This window comes from Pongo abelii, chromosome 3 (genome assembly GCF_028885655.2).
Source record: "Pongo abelii isolate AG06213 chromosome 3, NHGRI_mPonAbe1-v2.0_pri, whole genome shotgun sequence".
Lineage (NCBI taxonomy): Eukaryota > Metazoa > Chordata > Mammalia > Primates > Hominidae > Pongo > Pongo abelii.
The window spans coordinates 140,392,529-140,410,342 of NC_071988.2; the positions used below are offsets into that span (position 1 = coordinate 140,392,529).

A 17,814-nucleotide genomic window follows, 5' to 3' on the forward strand; every position below is an offset into this window, starting at 1 on the left:
TAAGATTATACAAAGTGATTTATTGATACTGGTTAAGATCCATTATATACAGGTAGAAACTTTCAAAATTGTACAAAGAACCATTAAGCATATTGATAAAGACAGTTTTACAGACAAAACTGGAAAATAGTTTTAACATACACAATATATAATTATGAAAAAAATGTAGAACACATATTGTTCTACCAGATAAATCCCAAGGTTATTAAAAGTCTGCTATGCAAACCTTAAGTTGAAAAATGTGTTCAATGGAGTTACATGGTTTTAAAAAATTAAGTATAATGTAAAAATTAAGCTTTTTTTTGTCATTGCAATTGGGAGAGGAACTGAGACAACTTTTTACCCCAAATCTATACAGTTTGAAAAATAATTTATATGTCTAGCATAAAGAAAATTGAGAATGTTTATGGTTCTGTAAACTTTACCTTTTATGAAACGCAAACCACATCAGTTTTAAAAATTAGAAACTGTGCAATCAGAAACAGATTGTTCCCTTTATGGTACAATTGTACCTTAATTGGCTTTATACCTGAGCACCAAAGCTGAAGTTCTAAATGCCGTCTCTTCCTGGAAAGTTATTCTGAAAATGAGCAAGAAATCAAAACTAGCCTATTATCATCTAGAAAATTAGGCACCAAGAAGGAGATTATCTCCTTAGAAATGCAACATCAATGACAGAGAAGTTTCAATTAATTAAGCAGCTGACAGATCTCCTTGTGAACACAACAAAGGAAATCCACATAAGAAGAGCCTCCATAAAGTCCTTTGTCTTCTACCAAGAACTGTCGGAAAACCATTTCTGGCTGTTCTCGCTGCTTTACGATTGTGAGCTAGGAAAAAACAAAACAAAACAGTAACAGCCCCTGGTTATAAACATTATTTGAAAATGGCTCAATTTTGTCTCTTTCAATTTCGGCAAACATTATTGAATGTCCATTATGTGCGAGGCTATGGAGGATGATGGGAAAGTGCCTAATATCTAGAGTGGAAAGAGGCATGGACCCCGAAACCCCAAAACCTAAGACATACAATTTTAAGTGGCAAAAATGAAACCTAAGCAGAGTGTTATGGGAAAGGCTTCACAATGATAGTAACTGTCCCCTGAGCCTTAAAGGATAGGGGTAGGGCTAGAGAGTGTTCCATACTGGAATACATGTGCCATGTACCAGAGATACAATTATGGCTGGCATGTAAATTATCACAGGCTTCTAAAAGGGACAAATTATCATCATAATGAGTTTGGGTTTCTGTAGGAAATGTGATCCAGTGAAAGTGCAGAAGAATGAAATGAGACAGTTAAGTGGCAGCAGTATGTACAATACATTCGTGAGATGAGGGACACTAGACAGGAAGTGGTTTGAAGCGTCTGGGTGGGAGATGATCAGGTTCGGAATTAGAGCAGTGGAGGTGGAAAAGGGGTAGATTGGAGAGATGCTAGAGAGGTTAACACACAGGGAAAACAGGGAGAACTCCTGTCCTTTGCTCATCACGATTCTCTAGACCAGTGCTGTCCAGTACAACAGCCAGACACACATACTATTGAGCACTTAAAATGTGGCTAATCCAAATTGAGATGTGCTGTAAATATAAGACACACAATAGATTTCTAGACTTAGTATGAAAAATAAAATGTAAAAATATCTCAATAATTGATGACACAGATTACATATAGAAATTATATTTTGGCTATACTGGGTTAAATTAATTATTTAAATGAATTTTTTTCTTTTTAAATGCAGTCATCAGAAAACATAGAATTGCATATGCATCTGTGTTACTGGAGAGTGCCGCTCTAAGAAACCCACAGGGAAGAAGCCCAGAAGAGAGGCAGTTTTGTCATAAACACTTTGAGCCCTTCTTTCTACACCTGTATTCGTACTTGAGGAAGTCAAGGTAGATGATCTGAATTGTCATAATTTCATATTTATTGCACCACAAGTGGGGTTAACTGAGCCATACATGCACAACAATGCCTCTCCACCTGCCTCCTATATAATTAAGAGGAACCAGGGTGTTTCTCACTTCTTCCTCTCAGGAGGTAAACACACCAGAAAGGCCTGCAATAGGGAAGCACATGCAGTTAGCCACTTCACCAGCTGCAGCAGGGAAGGTATGTGCAATTTTGGCTAGGAGGGCAGGGCCTGCCCTACTTTTGCCTTCTATGCTTTTTAGTTATCAAGCAGAGAGTAACTCTGTCAACACCACTTGCTTTTTTCCTTTATAATGTTTTGACCTGGATCCAAGTCTGTTGGGTTTTAAGTTGCCCCGACCTAGTAAAAATAATAATATATAAGAACAACTGCTGCTGCCACAACTCAGCTAATTCCATGTGGATCCAGATATGTGTGATGCCTTGGCTTTTGGGTGTCAGCTCTAGGTACTGGGAGTTGGCACTGGAATAGCTGTGTGCATAGGCAGATTCCACTCCTACATGAGGAAGCAAAACTATCCCTTAATGAGATTTCTCCAAAGAAGTTTAAAATTTGCCTCCTGATGAACCTGAAGTCAGGATTCTTTTCATTTTATGTTTTATCCACCCTCTCCCACATGCCACTACGACTTTACTACTGTCCATGATTGGTAGGGGCAGTGTGGGTCTAGCCTCTGACACAACTCAGGCTGAGGCTGGGCAGAATAAGACATTGAAGGAGGAAAGACTTGAAGTTCCAATTTCTTTAGAATTTACTTTCTTTATGGAAATTAATGGAAAGAAATTCAGGTTGCTCATCTGAGGTATTTTCTATTGCTGCCATTCACTTGGGTTTTTTGTTTTTGTTTTTGTGTGGTGCTTACTGTACAACCTCCTCTGACAAAGTGTCTCGCTACGAGCTGAGGTGGTAAGTAGAACAGGGAATGAATTTCAGCCTTGGGAGAAACTTAACTTTAAGCTACAGTGATTAATATCCTATCCTACCATTTGATTATCTACAGGTGTCAGGATGACACAGAAAATATAGTGGAAGGTCTCAGGGGAGTGGAGTCATGGAAGTGGTATTGGCCTGTCTTGACACAGTGATGGTCGTCTCTTCAAGGGGCACACCCACACCAATAAAAGGAAAGCATCCTGGTATGGATTGGTAGATCCGTCTTTATTTCCCCGCTTTACATTTCTAAAGGGAGGGGTATGGCCCTATAGAGTAGGAGGAGAACATTAAAATAATCACTGCTCGTCACCTCCTTGCTTCTTGTGTGCCTTCTCCAAGGGAAGACTGGCTAACTCTGAATGTGACATTCTCTGGGTCACCTTACCAGAGATCTTAAAGAATTAATGTGCTTCAAAAGCCAGTCTCATCTTTCATTGGCTGACTCACAGGGAATCGCTGAAGCATGGGAGTGATTAGGAAGGCCCAGGTGGAACATGTTGAGCGAGAAGAGAGCCATGATACAACCTTTGGGGAATATTAACTCTTAAGTGGCAGATGAATGAAGAGAAGCCTATGAAAAAGAGTCACTGAGAAAGAAGAATCAGGAGCAGGGGATGTTTTGAAAGCTGACAGGAGAGAATTTGAGGAAGTAGTCAACCTTGTAAATGCATAAAAGGATTGAGAATCAATTGTCTTTAGCAATTTGGCAGTTTACAGAGAACTGGAGAGATGAGAAGAAGGAAAGAGCAGTTAATATAGACTTTTTCAAGGAGCTTGGTTGTAGAATGTTTGGTATGTTGCCGGTGTTCAATAAATATTTGTAGAATGAATGAGGAAAGAGAAGCAGAATCTTGGAGAAGTGGCAGCTTCTATGAAGGTAGATTTGAACAGCTTGTAAACTGGAAAAGGGCCAATGGGAAAGGAATACTCTAGAAAATACAAGTGGAAGGAGAGAGAATAAAAAACATTTGGAGCACAGAGAACCGTGCAGGGCAGGACTAGAATTTCTCAGGAAGGCACTTGGTTTCGGTCATCTGTAGATATACTGTAGTAGAAATCTTTTTTGTTGTTGTTCCCCACATATATGAGAATAATCTGACAATAAGGTCTAAGAGGCCTGGGTTTTTGAAAACGTAATTAGCATAACCTAGAAGGTAGCAGTTCCTTCTAGATTTGATTTTGTTACTCTTGATCCTTCCATACCAACTCTTTTCTCCTACCTAATCTTAACCCTTTAAAAGTATGTTTTCATTTCCTTTGTTTAGTCAGTTTTCAAGTGTCAGAGAAAGGGTGGAATGCTAAGTGCACTGGGACTAAGCAGCTAGTACAAGCCCTGTATCTGCTATGATCCAGTTGTGAGACCCGGACCAAGCTAGTGAGGTCCTTTGAGCCTCACTTTCATGTCTGTGATGTGCAGGTACAGGAAGCCAGGTATCTCCCAGATTCCTTTCAACTCTGACATCTGTAGATTTTAGATATTTCTAATTCTTTATAGAGATAGCACTCTATGAACAGATGGATACATCTGCAGGTAGTACATAAGAATATCTGATTCTTTAAGTATTCAAGCTAAAATTGTTTTATCACACAGGTGCTTAATATTTTATTCACATATAATATTTGAAGCTCACCCCCAGATGGTTTTATAACCAAAGCTGACATAACTTTGATAAGAGGTTGGAACAGGTGGGAGAAAGCAGAGGAAAGTTTAATGGTTTTCCCTGAAGGAGGAACTACTGAGCACAAGGATGATCTCCATGCTTAGTCCTGCCTCTTCTCTGCAAATGCCCAGTTGGAAGGATGCAGTTGCTGCAGCTGGGATGAAGGTGAATCATTATTGCTGTGCATTCTAAATACCAGTGGCTTTCAATTTGCATTTCATGAGACTCAAGATTTGGTTACACATGTTTCTAGGGCATTCAGAGAGAATGCCCTAGAAAAACGTGTAACCAAATCTTAAGAGAATGTGTTTAGTTTGAGCCTTGTCTGTCATCTCTAGGTCCTGCCCTTAAACTGAACCATAGGTGCTGTGTGGTTTGAAAACTGTTCTAGAAAAGTTGTGTATTCATCCAGATGTCATTAGTTCAATTTGCCTAAGCTCTACCTAAAGTTGATGTTTGCATGCATGAGTTACTTTCACAGTTACGAATGTTGGTTCAGATTGACATCACATTTACATTTCAGGAGACAACTGGCCCCATAAATACCCTGGCACTTGTAGACACGTGCCTCCAGGTGAGTGTCTTATAGCTCTTCAGTAAGCAGTGTTACACAGCACATCATCATCATCTATACATTCTAGATCCCAGGAGACTCTAATACTGAGCTTGGGAAGGAAAACAAGTAAGTATCTGGAACGTGGCAACAACATATAATTTTCCTGGGTTCTAGACATATTAAATTTTTTTACTCAAACTCAGAAAAGGTTACAAGGGCTTGGAAGGACAAGAATAACAAAACTCTTCAGAGAATATAAATTAAACATTGTAATAAATCAAATTTTACAAATGTTCTAAATGATACTTTTATAATTAAGTAATTTTAGGCACCAGAAGAAAAGTCATTTCAAAGTCTGTTAATGGTACCAATTGCTATTAAATCATGAAGTTAATACTGACTTAAGATACCCCCATAGTTAACCCATGGTAGTAGCCATTTATGTTTGTGACTGGTAAGTAGGTAGATATACTTAGAGGTTAATGTGAGGTTTTTTTAACTTTTGTTTTAGATTTGTGATGGTGTGAGTTTTTAAAATCAAAGATCATGTCATAAAAATATAGGGTGCGCATTTTAAGTCTTTAATGAAATTTTTAACATTTGAATAAAGGGAAAAATAAAATTGCTTTCTTACCTTCATTGAATATGGCCTCTTTTGTTGGATAATACTCATTATCATTCTGAGTTGTTGAGAGTATGGGTTTCCCACTTCAGGCAGCAATGTCTTAAATTTAAGAAAATCAAAGTTTTAGTACAGTTTATAACATTTAGATAGAAGTAGCAATATGAGATTATCATAATGTTAAAAACATCCTTCTAAAACCATGTACTTGAACATTGGTGTAGTTCATTACCTGAAAACCAAAACTGTGGGGAAAATGCACTAAAAATTATTGGCACCCATTCCCATAATTGACAGAAGACAATTATTTCTGTCTTTTGAAAAAAACTCTTCCTCTGGAATTTGACACATGTACATCACTGAAATGACACAGCACAGACGTAGTCAGCCCTCTGTATCCATGGGTTCTGCATCCATGGATTCAGCCAACCACAGACAAAAATATTACTTGCAAAAAATGCATCTGTACTGAAAAGACATGGATTTTGGGGTTTTTTTTTGTCACTATTCTGTAAACAATATAGTTTAACAACTATTTACATAGCATTTTATATTGTATTAGGTGTTATAGGTAATCTTTTTTTTTTTTTTTTTTTGATAGAGAGAGGGTCTCACCATGTTGCCCAGGCTGGTCTTCAACGCCTGCACTCAAGCAATCCTCCCGCTTCAGCCTCCCAAAGTGCTGGGATTATAGGTGTGAGCCACCATGCCCAGCTGGTGTTATAAGTAATCTAGAGATGATTTAAAATATATGGGGGTATATGCACAAGTTATATGCAAATACCATGCCATTTTATATCAGGGACTTCAGCATCTGTGAATTTATAGAGTGTTCTGGAACCAATTCCCCATGGATACCAAGAGACAATAGTATATGTTTTATGCAAACAACTTCTTGTGAAAGTTTGATCCCTTTTCAAGATTCAAGGCTATGTTGTGAGAGAAAAGAATGTACTTTATTCCTTCAATGGATGGAAAATTCCATCCAAGTACTACTGTTCCAGCATTAAAACGAACTACCAAATGTTGATTTCTCAAAGGGAATGCAGCCTCTTAGATAGCCCAGAAATCTGGTTAGTGGTCTACAGGCCAATCCAGCTGCACATGGCATCCAGGTGATATGAAGAATTTTGACTTACATTTCTTCCATTAAGACAGAGTAAAATGCTAATGTTTGCTTCTCAGCAAGAAGATGCCAAGAGCCATCTGGCTAACTGTGAGTTAGCCAGAGAACATGTGAGTTAGAATGTTTCACCATAAACCTCAAGTGTCAGGAAAAGTTTATGGTCAATATTTTTCACAGGAGTAAGGAAAGCAAAAAATTCATTATTTATATTCACACTTCCATCCCCTATATGCATTATGTGGCATATTATGGTAGATCTATTTATTTAACAAACAACGTAAGTATTCTTCATGTATATGTTTTAAAGTGCCAGCTGCCTCTAAAAAGAAAGTAGCTTACATTTGGTTTTTAACTTTGTTTCATTTTGTTGATGAAAGTCAAGGAAATACCGGTATGCTGATATAAGCACAGACCTACCAATCTGCTGCCTTGTGGTAGAGACACTGGCTATCTCCTGTGGATGTTCAGTTCAGCAACTATGCATTCAGCATTTACTATGTCAATATATTACAAGAGGAAGCTTCCTTAACTTTTATATAAACATTCTTCAGACTCATAGTTCTTTGCCTACTGAATTTTATTTTTTTAAATTGCATTTACAATCATTTCTTAATTTCAAACCTATGCAGATATCAATTTCTAAATCTTCATCTTAAAACCAATCTCTAACTGGAATATTGATGCCCTTGAATTCTCTTAAAAATACACTTTTGACATTCCTAATGAATATGCAGCTCTCTAAACTGATCACCCGTCATGGCCTTGAATTTTAATCCTGCCTCTTTCTGCAAGATGCTATATATATTGATAAACTGTACTTCATACAATTGGGTTCAACAACTAGACTTAAGCCATCTTGCCACAACGTAAGTGAGGCTTCAGGAAACTATCTGCTGAGCTCTACTGGAACCCACTATCAGAGCCAAACAATAGCCATCGGCAGTGATGCTCACACAACAATGGTCTACAAATAAGGTTTGCAATAAATGTTGACTCTTGTAAAATTATAAGCTGGGTTTTCCTAAGATACTTTAAAATAGTCATTTGTATTAATTTAACATCAAACTCACAATTTCTTTTGTTGTTATTGCAACAGAGGGGTGTATAGTCTCTTTTTATGGAATTATTATTTGTTAACTCAGTAATCTGATTTAGTCTGTAGCCAAACACTTATGAAAGATTTCTACATTCTTCTGAGTATGCAGTTCAGCACCAGGGATGAGTCCAGAGCATAAGAACTGAATTCAGTTCCCATCTCTGCCACTTTACTACCTGAAGGAACTTGTCTCCAAGCCTCAATTGATTCTTCTGTAAAATGTTGAGACCATATCCATCTCACTGATTTGTTATGACAATTAACTGAAATGGTATATTTAAGTATTTAGAGTACAGAGACTGGCACATAGTTAATGATCTGGAAGTGTTAGCATTTTCTATTAAAGTCACATATTTTAGTTGTTTGAAAGTACTCTATACAAATAACTTTATACCAGCTAATTGATATTGAACAAAACATGAAATTCTTTCTTTCGTATACAGAAATATATGCCTTATTATTTTTCTTTCTGTAATATTTGACTGCACATAAATAAAAACATTTAAGAATTGATGTTTTTCATATTACCACAAAAGCAATGAAAATAATACTTACCATATCTGTGTTGATATGTGCAAAAGATGGCATATTAAATATTCCTTGGATCAGTTCTGGTGGGCTGCTTACTCCCAACCACAGGAACATGTGTAGGCCATTAGCCAGTAAGAATATTCCTTCTTCTGAAAGACGGGACTCAGAGCAACGAACAGCAGCAGGTAACATTGTACTCTTGACATCTAACGTGTGCTGGGCAGGCACAGACGAGAGTTAGAAACTCCTTTCTTCCCCTTCCCTTCCCTCCTTCCTCTTTTCCTTTCCTTTTTCCTCCCTTCCCTCCCTCAATGCATAGTGAATACTTATTATGTGCCAGACTTTATTCCAGTCATTAGAAAATAATCCCTACCTTGTGCAGCAAATGGTTTTGTGCAGGGAGGAAGAGACAACACATAAAATAAGTAAAATATACAGAATATAGATGGTGTTAAGAGTTATGAAGAAACGATGCACGCAAGTGGGATGGGGCGTGTCGCTGGTAAAGGTGGGGACAAATTTTAACTAGGGTAGTCCAGGGAGCCCACAAACTTTTAAGAAGGTAACCTGAGGAGGTAAGAGAAGGTGCCATGGGGACAACTAGAGAAGACCATTTCAGATGGAAGGAAAAGCTAGTGCACAGGTCCTAAAGCAAGGGCCCAAATGGAGTGTTTGAGGATCAGCACGAAGCCCAGTGTGGCTGAAGTGGGATGGGGAAAGGGAGAGTAACAAGATTTCTAGAAGGGAGGGGAGGGCGGGGCACATAGCACTGGGCCAGGGTGGTAGGAACTTTGGCTTTTACTGAGATGGGAAATCCTGGAGTGTTTTGAGGGAAGCAGTAATACGAGCTGACAATTTTTTTTTTTTTTTTTGAGACGGAGTCTTGCTCTGTCGTCCAGGCTGGAGGCACTATCTCGGCTCACTGCAACCTCCACCTCCCTGGTTCAAGCAATTCCCCTGCCTCAGCCCCCCACGAGTAGCTGGGATTACAGGCACATACCACCACGCTCGGCTAATTTTTTTGTATTTTTTAGTAGAGATGGGGTTTCACCATGTTGGCCAGACTGGTCTCAAACTCCTGACCTCAGGCAGTCTGCCCGCCTTGGCCTCCCAAAGTGCTGGGATTACAGACGTGAGCCACGGCACCTGGCCAGAGCTGACAATTATTTTAACAGGATGCCCTAACTTCTGTGCTGAAAACAGACTGAAGGAGACGCAGAACTCCTCAGATTCCCTCCCCTCACCATAGTGAGCACATACTGATGCACGTAAGCAACTTGCAGAAAGAGCCCCTGCTCGAAATTCCACACCATATATTTTGAAGGCATTTGTGACTTTAACTTTTCTCTTAAGAACAACATATTTCAGATATAACATACGGGAAAGCACAAAATATGATTCCCTTCCAGCCTCCTCTGGGAAATGCACCACCCCAGCATGCTTACTATGGGCAGAAGTTGTGGGTAGAAGAAAAGCTGAGAGTCAGCCACACCCATAGTCATGACCAGCTGTCTCTGGTATGCTCGTTCATCAGTTGAGATCTCTGGTCTGCTGAGTAGCACACAGTTTTTCAACAAGCAATTCATGTACACTGGCAATACTTTCATGGAATCTGGTAGAATAAGCTGAAAAAGACAATTTTTTGTTTCATACGCTTGATCTTTACTGAGAACAATCCCCTGAGCTTCATCTGTAAGACTGAAACATCATTTGCTTTTGAACTTGTAAGGATGTAAGGATTAACTGGTAACCAACGTAAAGCACCCAGAGCACACAGTAACTGGCTCAGAGCAGGCATTCAAAGAGCAGCAGTTGTTTTTATTTTATCCAATGCTACAGCAGCCTGGTGTAGCTGTTATCAGCACTACCCACTCACTGCTTAGGATGCAATCCCAGCTCTGTCTTTTAGCAGGTGTGTGACCCAGGGCAAATTACTTACCGTGTCTTTTTCTCAGTGTTTTTGTTTTTTTTTTTTTAGCTGAATATGTAATAATAGTATATCTACTTCATGATAATTGGGTTATGATAATTAAATGATTTGTAAAGCACAACAGTGCCTAGCACATAGGATATACCATATATATATATATGTTTAGATATATACATATATTTAATAAAACTTTTTAAAAAGTGATTACAAAACCTATATTTCCACTTCAAGAATAGCATTTCTAACTGCCCACAGGATATCTCTTCCGTTATGATTTTCATGCATCTTAAACTCATCAAACAAATATTAAATGCCATTGTGTCATAGGTTCTGTGCAAAGTGTCAAGGATATAAAAAGGAATAAGGCATAGTCCATGTCGTAAGATGCTTGAAGTTCGCTGGGGATAGACATATAAATACATAAAACATAATAAAGAGAGATTGTAGTACTATAGATTAAAAAAGGAAATGCTTCATGCATTTAGATGTGTCACTACTGAATGATAACCTGCAAAATCAAACTCCTACAATTCCACAAACATGTTCTTCCTCCCATGTTTCCTATTCAGTGTAGAACTTCCAGATGAACCCTAATTCATTTATTTCTTTACCCTCAATTAATAAACAAATCCTTTTAATTCTACCTTCATAATCTACCTGTACCTTCTCTCCATCCTCACTTTGGCTCACATGACCTCATTCTAACTGCCCCAAAGTACATGCCCTTGTGAGATACTACAACCTAACACAATGCAACAATTCTAGGAACACAACCTGATGATTTAAGAAATCATAATGTCCTATATTGTTTAACTTTCTCCTAAATAAATATTGTAAGAATAGCTAATAATCAAGTTTGACTGATCTGAATGTCACTTCCTTCCACTTAATAGCACAAGTCAGTGAACAAGGACATATCCAAAAGAAAAATTATACATACGAGATAATAACTTGCAAACAGATAAATGAAATATCTGATTTATAAATTAATGGTTTCTTTTTAGCTTTCTCTCTTTTTATTTTTTATTTTTATTTTTTGAGATGGAGTCTCACTCTGTTGCCCAGGCTGGAGCACAGCAGTGCAATCTCGGGTCACTGCAACCTCGCCTCCTGGGTTCAAGTGATTCTCCTGCCTCAGCCTCCTGAGTACCTGGGATTACAGGCATGTACCACCACACCCGGCTAACTTTTGTTTTTTTAGTAGAGATGGGTTTTCGCCATGTTGGCCAGTCTGGTCTCAAACTCCTGACCTCAAGCAATCCGCCCACCTCAGCCTCCCAAACTGCTGGGATTACAGGCGTGAGCCACCATGCCTGGCTTAGCTTTCTATCTTGATGATGAAAATGGATATACAGTTATCAGAATCCACACTGAAAGTCTCTTCTCATGATGTACTAAGTTAGGAATGTGGGGAACAGAACTTTCTAACTGGCTCAGGCAAACATATTTCAGAATGATTCTACTTTGCAGTTTGTTTCCCCTGTTGACTTCTAATCTCCTTTCAAAGAACCAAGGACAGTTAAATGTATGTTTATTCATAAGAGTAGAACACTCTCTTCTAATTTTTTCTCTAGCATAATATATCTTCATTTAACAACATTTGGTACTGGATTACTTTCTCAGCCAAGGAAAACTATGATAAAAAGATGTAGGAACCAGATAGATCATGGTCATATTCCAGAGCCATGTGGCCCCGATGCTATTTCTGGTCTAGTTACTAGTTAGCCATTTTACAAGTTATCAAGATCAAGGATCAAGAATGTTCTTAGATTCCTGTATAAAGCATGTCCATTTGGTTTTAAAATATCAGATTGAAATTTCACTGGTTGCTTCTAATTAATGAGGTCATATTAAGAGTTCAGAAATCTGTGATCCTAAATACCACAAAGGGGTGAGGTTGGCCCAAAATGACACTATTGGGACTAAAAAGTCTAATCAGAGGAGGTTGGATTATAGAAGGCAGAGGGAAGAAAAACAGGTGGTAAATGAGAAGGAAAATCTAATTATGAAAACAAAAAAAAAATGGAGTTAAAGAATGAAAGAAAACAAGAAGACGGTCTTATTCAATGTTTTTGAGGTGAGGAAGAAAATGTGGCCATGGATTACCACTATAAAATCTCCCCACCCCACTGACCCCCTCCATAAATAACTAAATTATTCTTTGGGAGTAAAGTGTGAGTGAGGTGGGAGCAGTAATTCATATAAGTCGAGCTTGCTTGAATTTGGAAACTTCTTTCCTTCTTTAGGTTTTAAAGTGACAGAAGTGGTAATGAGTTTTTTTTGTTTGTTTGTTATTGTTTTTTTTTTTAAAAAAGCTTATTTTGCAGTTAAGGTCATTTGACTTGCCTTTTGAAATCAGTGCACTCCCATATGATATTAATATATTTAAGCTCAGAACAGTGAGCTATTAGATTTAATTAAACGAATCCACATTGCTTATGTAAGCCTTATAAGCCTTAAAGTTTGCATTTTTTTTTTTTTTTTTTTAAAGATACAGGGTCTCACTTTGTCATCCAGGCTAGAGTATGGTGGCACAATCATAGCTCGCTGCATCCTCAAGCTCCTGGGTTCCAGGGATCCTCTTGCCTCAGCCTCCTGAGTGGCTGGGATTATAGGCATGTACCACTACACCTGGCTAAGTTTTTATTTTTAGTAGAGGTGGAGGTTTCGATATGTTGCCCAGGCTGGCCTTCAACTGCTGGCCTCAAGCAATCCTCCTGTCTTGGCCTCCCAAAGTGCTAGGATTACAGGTGTGAGCCACTGCACTCAGCCTAATTTATCTTGTTTCTTGTTTCCAGTTATAAGTCTTTTTTTTTTTTTTTTTTTTGCCCAGGCTGGAGTGGAGTGGCATGATCTTGGCTCACTGCAACGTCCGCCTCCTGGGTTCAAGCTATTCTCCTGCCTCAGCCTCCTGAGTAACAGGGATTAGAGGTCCATGCCACCACGCCCAGCTGTTTTTGTATTTTTAGTAGATGCGGGGTTTCACCATGTTGCCCAGGCTGGTCTTGAACTCCTGACCTCAAGTGATCCACCTGCCTTGGCCTCTCAAAGGGCTGGGATTACAGGCATGAGCCACCATGCCCAGCCATATGACTTAACCCAGCATCTATCATATGATCCTCAGAATGACAGCTTCCTTAGATTTTGTACCCTAATTGCCTTCTCTTGCTGCAGCCTAGTTTTGGCTCCAGCAATTCAGTAAAAGCAGTTCTACTGAGGTCCAGTATCATACAATCCAAATAGCTCCTTGGTGGTCTTGCTTGGGTCAAGGAAACTTTGGGCTCTATAGTAAAATAGCGGAATTCCTTTAGGAATCTCTCCATCTTCATAGATATTATTTTTCACAAGTGAACTGTAGGAAAGTACCAAGTTTACAGTTAGATTTTCTGAAGAGAACATTAAGTCCAACTATTCTATGTTTTCAGACAATACTGTTTTAGAATCTCCACATTTTCTAGACTCCATGATGGTTAATCATAAGGTCAAGTTACATTATTTTTTAAAAACATATAATTGGTTGAAAGGCACACTTGAAAAGTGCTAATGGAAAAACCTCATTATAAGAACAGGAATAATCTCTTATCAACTTATTCAGAGAAAATTTATAATCATAATGTTTTAACTCCAGAAATCATTTAATTGTGCAAACAGGTTATCCAGTGGTAGGGACAATGCTTTTAACTTTTAAACCAGAATAAAATAACAGGTTTTATTTTCTTCCATAAATAGGCAATAAGTTTGTTTTTAACTTAAGGTCTTTGAATCCAGTTGTTTCAAAGTTAACAAATGAATGTCCAGAGAGGACACTAACTGTATCTGTACTGCTTCAACTAATGCTCCTGAAGTGTGAGATACTCCAGAAACAGAATAATGTTTCCATAGCTCTAAGACAAATAGTAAAATGAGGTAAATGTTTAAAGTGCTCATGATTGGACTACATTCTGGCTAGATTCCAGGTGTACCTGGTGGGCTTTGTGTAACTTGAACAAGCATGCTATGAAATAGTACTGATATTTGAGTTGACTAAAATGGCAAATCTTCTGAATAATAAAGAAGACCGAATACTCATATAGATTCAGGAGTTGCTTATATATGATTATCAACAGAGGAGATAAAAGAATGGATGACTAATTTAATCACTTTGGACAGTATGGAAAGGAACTTTTGTGAAAAAATCCATCTAGTAAATGTGTTTGTTTTATTTTCTTTCTTTGCCCAGATTAAGAATTTGGACCCAAAATTTATCTGCATTATCTTTCCTGCTGAGGATTTACTTTTAGGTGGGACTTCAGATGTCCTCTCAGCACTCACTTTTGACAACGAATGAACTAGAAAGTTTTCCCATCTATTGCTATTTTAGTTGAAATTCTATATTCACATATTTGATATACAGCTATAAAAAATGCCATCTAACTTTTATTGACATAGAGAAGAATGTGAACAAGAGAGCAAATGCAAAAATAAATGTGGACTTGAGGTTCTGCTTTTCCTTTTATAGGAGAGAGACTAAATGAGGTTTATTCAAAGAATCTTCTAAAATTTCAAATTACTAGATGATGGAGAGTCAATTCTTTGAAAACTCTTGACACCTATTAATAACTTTTAAATGTAAAGAATTCCTGTATTTATATTTATAAATTATATTTGTTTATAAAATGTTATTATTGCCATCAGCTCATGTCAACTTTGTTAATATGCTTAAAATGTATTTAAGCATACACATTTCATAACAAAATACCCATCTCTGGATACAAAAGAGAATCCTGTTTATATTAGGACATTTCTTACATATAACATTCTTTTGTTTATACATACCGTAGTGACTGTCAACTGAATATGCACATCCATTTTTTTTTGTTCAAATTTTTAAATGTTGGCTATAAAAAAAAAACACCACAGCCCCCAAATTGCATTCTTAATCTTCTCAGCTACATTGTTTACTATAACAGCATCTAAGTGCCTGCAACATCATAAGCCTTCTATAGCTATGTGCTGAAGAAATGAGTAGTCGTTTGTAACACTTTAACATTTATGTACAATAGGCAGCTCACCTGGCTTGCCGCAGAAGGACTTGCACAATTCTTCCGGTAACATGCCAACATATGGGCAGTCTGATTAACTAGAATTTCCCGGATGACCTTCAAAGGCTGCTGGAGAACTGCTTTAAAAGCTATGTGCACAAAACAATGAAAAGGACATGAGTTTTAGCTAAGACACTGATCTCTTCAAATAATCAAACAAAAAAGAACAAGTTGCTATTATCTTCAGACCACCCAGCAAGAATAATAGCATTTAAATCTGTTCAAGTCATTTGCTAATAGTCTCCTCTTGACTAAATATGATGATCTAACTAATGGAGAACATTGGCCTACCTACAGCAAAAGGTTATATTGGCCAGATTTACCTTCAGAATATTAGAATTGTACACACAGAAAAAAAGACAGGCCAATTTGTAATTTTTTGATGTCCTGAATTCTTATGGGCTGGATTGCTACCTTTTCCAAACCTTAGTGTAGAATTTCTCAAGGAAGGCCAAAGAAAATTCCACCTTGAGCCCATTATATTTCATAGTTATCATGGTATGGATAAGCAAGTTTAGTCTAACATTAGAGATGGTCTCCATCCATTAACCCAATGTGTCAGAGGGCATGATCACATACCATAATAAGGGTCTAAGCATCATATTCCTAAATTTCAACTCAGACTGCCACCCCAGAAGTTAACTTTAAGTAAGTCTGTATAGCCAGGCCCTGAACTGAGTTATCTCACTTATTAATTTAGAGTTAGGAATGCTGACTATTCTCTCTCAGCCTTTGCTTTTATTAGTTCTGAATTTACCCACCAAAAAGTTGCAAAACTACATTGCTTTTTAGCTACTGACATATCTTGACTGAATTACTAAGCAAGGTTTACTGAACCTCAGGATTGGCAAAGTGTTACCTGACTTGGCAAAGAAGTTGATAAGAGCATCTGTCTCACAGCTCTTATAAAGATCAGCTAGCTGGGAGCTGCAGTTTAAGCCAAGATTGTGAATCCGAAGTCTTCTTTGACCACTGATTGTCGTGTAAAGCACAGCACACTGTAGAAGCAACATTGAGGTCACATGTTTTTCTGATTAACATATCCACCCAAGCTAACTTGATCTTACTTGCATTTACAAAACACTGTGTACAGATAGATAAAAGACCTCTAACTATTTTTCCACAGTTTTTTTTCTATTATTGTTAAAGAATGAACAACAGGAAGTATGGGAGAATAATGACCCATTCATTTGCTGGGTTTCAATGTAGCACTTCACTGGTTTAAATTGTTGAGTGATTCACATGTAAATATCTATTCACATTTCTACAACTAGTCTGCATTTTTCATAGCTCATGTTTTATTACCAGGGATCCAGGTCCAGAAACAATACCTTCACGTGCTCAGAGCCCTACTCAAGGCTCACTTTCTTAAAAACATACAGCTAGCTTTCACAATGGACTTAGGTCTTATGCTGATGATATACATTTGAAGAATGCATAGATAGAAGCATTTCCCCAAATATATGTGATTAAAAAATAAACTTTAATTAAAAGTTCTTCCTCAACCTAATGCCAGCCTCTTCATCCTTTAAAGATGATGCTAATGTTTGGAAACTATGACCATGTATATCTAGTGGTCATAGTTTTTCTTGTTTTAATTCAAAGTCTCCATGGCTTCTAGTTAGTTTCACTTTAAACAAAGCCAAATCCTATTCCACTTGCTTAACATGGTATTATGGGCTGAACTGTGGCTCCTCAAATGTCCTAACCCCCTAGTACTTAAGTATTTGGAGATGAGGTCTTTAAAGAGGTAAATTAATTAAAATGAGTTCATTAGAGTACATCCTAATTCATTATGACTGGTGTCCTTATAAGAGGAAAAACTTTGGATGTAGACATGTAACAGAAGGAAGATGATGTGAAGACACAGGGAGAAGAAAACCATCTACAAACCAAGGACAGGGGCCTTGAACAGATCATTCCCTCTAGGCCCTCAGAAACCTTGATCTTGGAATTCCAGCCTCCAGAACTGTGAGAAAATAAATTTCTGTTGTTTAAGCTGCTCATTCTGTAGTGTTTGTTATAGCAGCCCTAGCAAATTAATATATATATGGTCGATGTGAATAGGTGCTGAAGCCTAACAGAAGTGAATACCGTTGGAAGTCAGTTTGCTGATGCCTGTGATACTTACCACAAGTTTGCTGGACTTGCATGCAATGACACATAATTGTCACTTCATATAAGTAGCAAATATTAATGAGTATGGAGAAACCTCCCAACTGAGTGCTCTAATCTACTGACTTTTGACTTTGGAGAAAGAGAGTTGAATTTTTTTATGAAGAGACTAACACATTTGATGGTATTTCAGTCTCCCCACTGATCATCGTCGGCAACAAACTAAAATAAC

General features: G+C 37.7%; 1 protein-coding gene across 8 annotated transcripts in view; it reads right to left on the bottom strand.

Annotated features, from left to right (window-relative positions):
- SEC24D (SEC24 homolog D, COPII coat complex component) overlaps positions 1-17,814 on the bottom strand; it is a 114,387-nt gene continuing 96,573 nt past the window's right edge. For 6 of the 8 annotated variants that reach the window (XM_054554398.1, XM_054554396.1, XM_024245893.3 and 3 more), the window contains exons 18-23: positions 16,327-16,465; positions 15,438-15,556; positions 9,902-10,081; positions 8,481-8,672; positions 5,716-5,805; positions 1-830 (exon numbers count right to left, since the gene is read on the bottom strand). In XM_054554398.1, coding sequence (XP_054410373.1) covers positions 690-830; positions 5,716-5,805; positions 8,481-8,672; positions 9,902-10,081; positions 15,438-15,556; positions 16,327-16,465 — 861 coding nt within the window. In that variant the 3' untranslated portion in view covers positions 1-689. Of the gene's footprint in view, positions 831-5,715; positions 5,806-8,480; positions 8,673-9,901; positions 10,082-12,891; positions 13,739-15,437; positions 15,557-16,326; positions 16,466-17,814 lie in introns of those variants that run through there. The other 2 variants (XR_008524699.2, XR_008524698.2) reach the window with 1 other exon arrangement.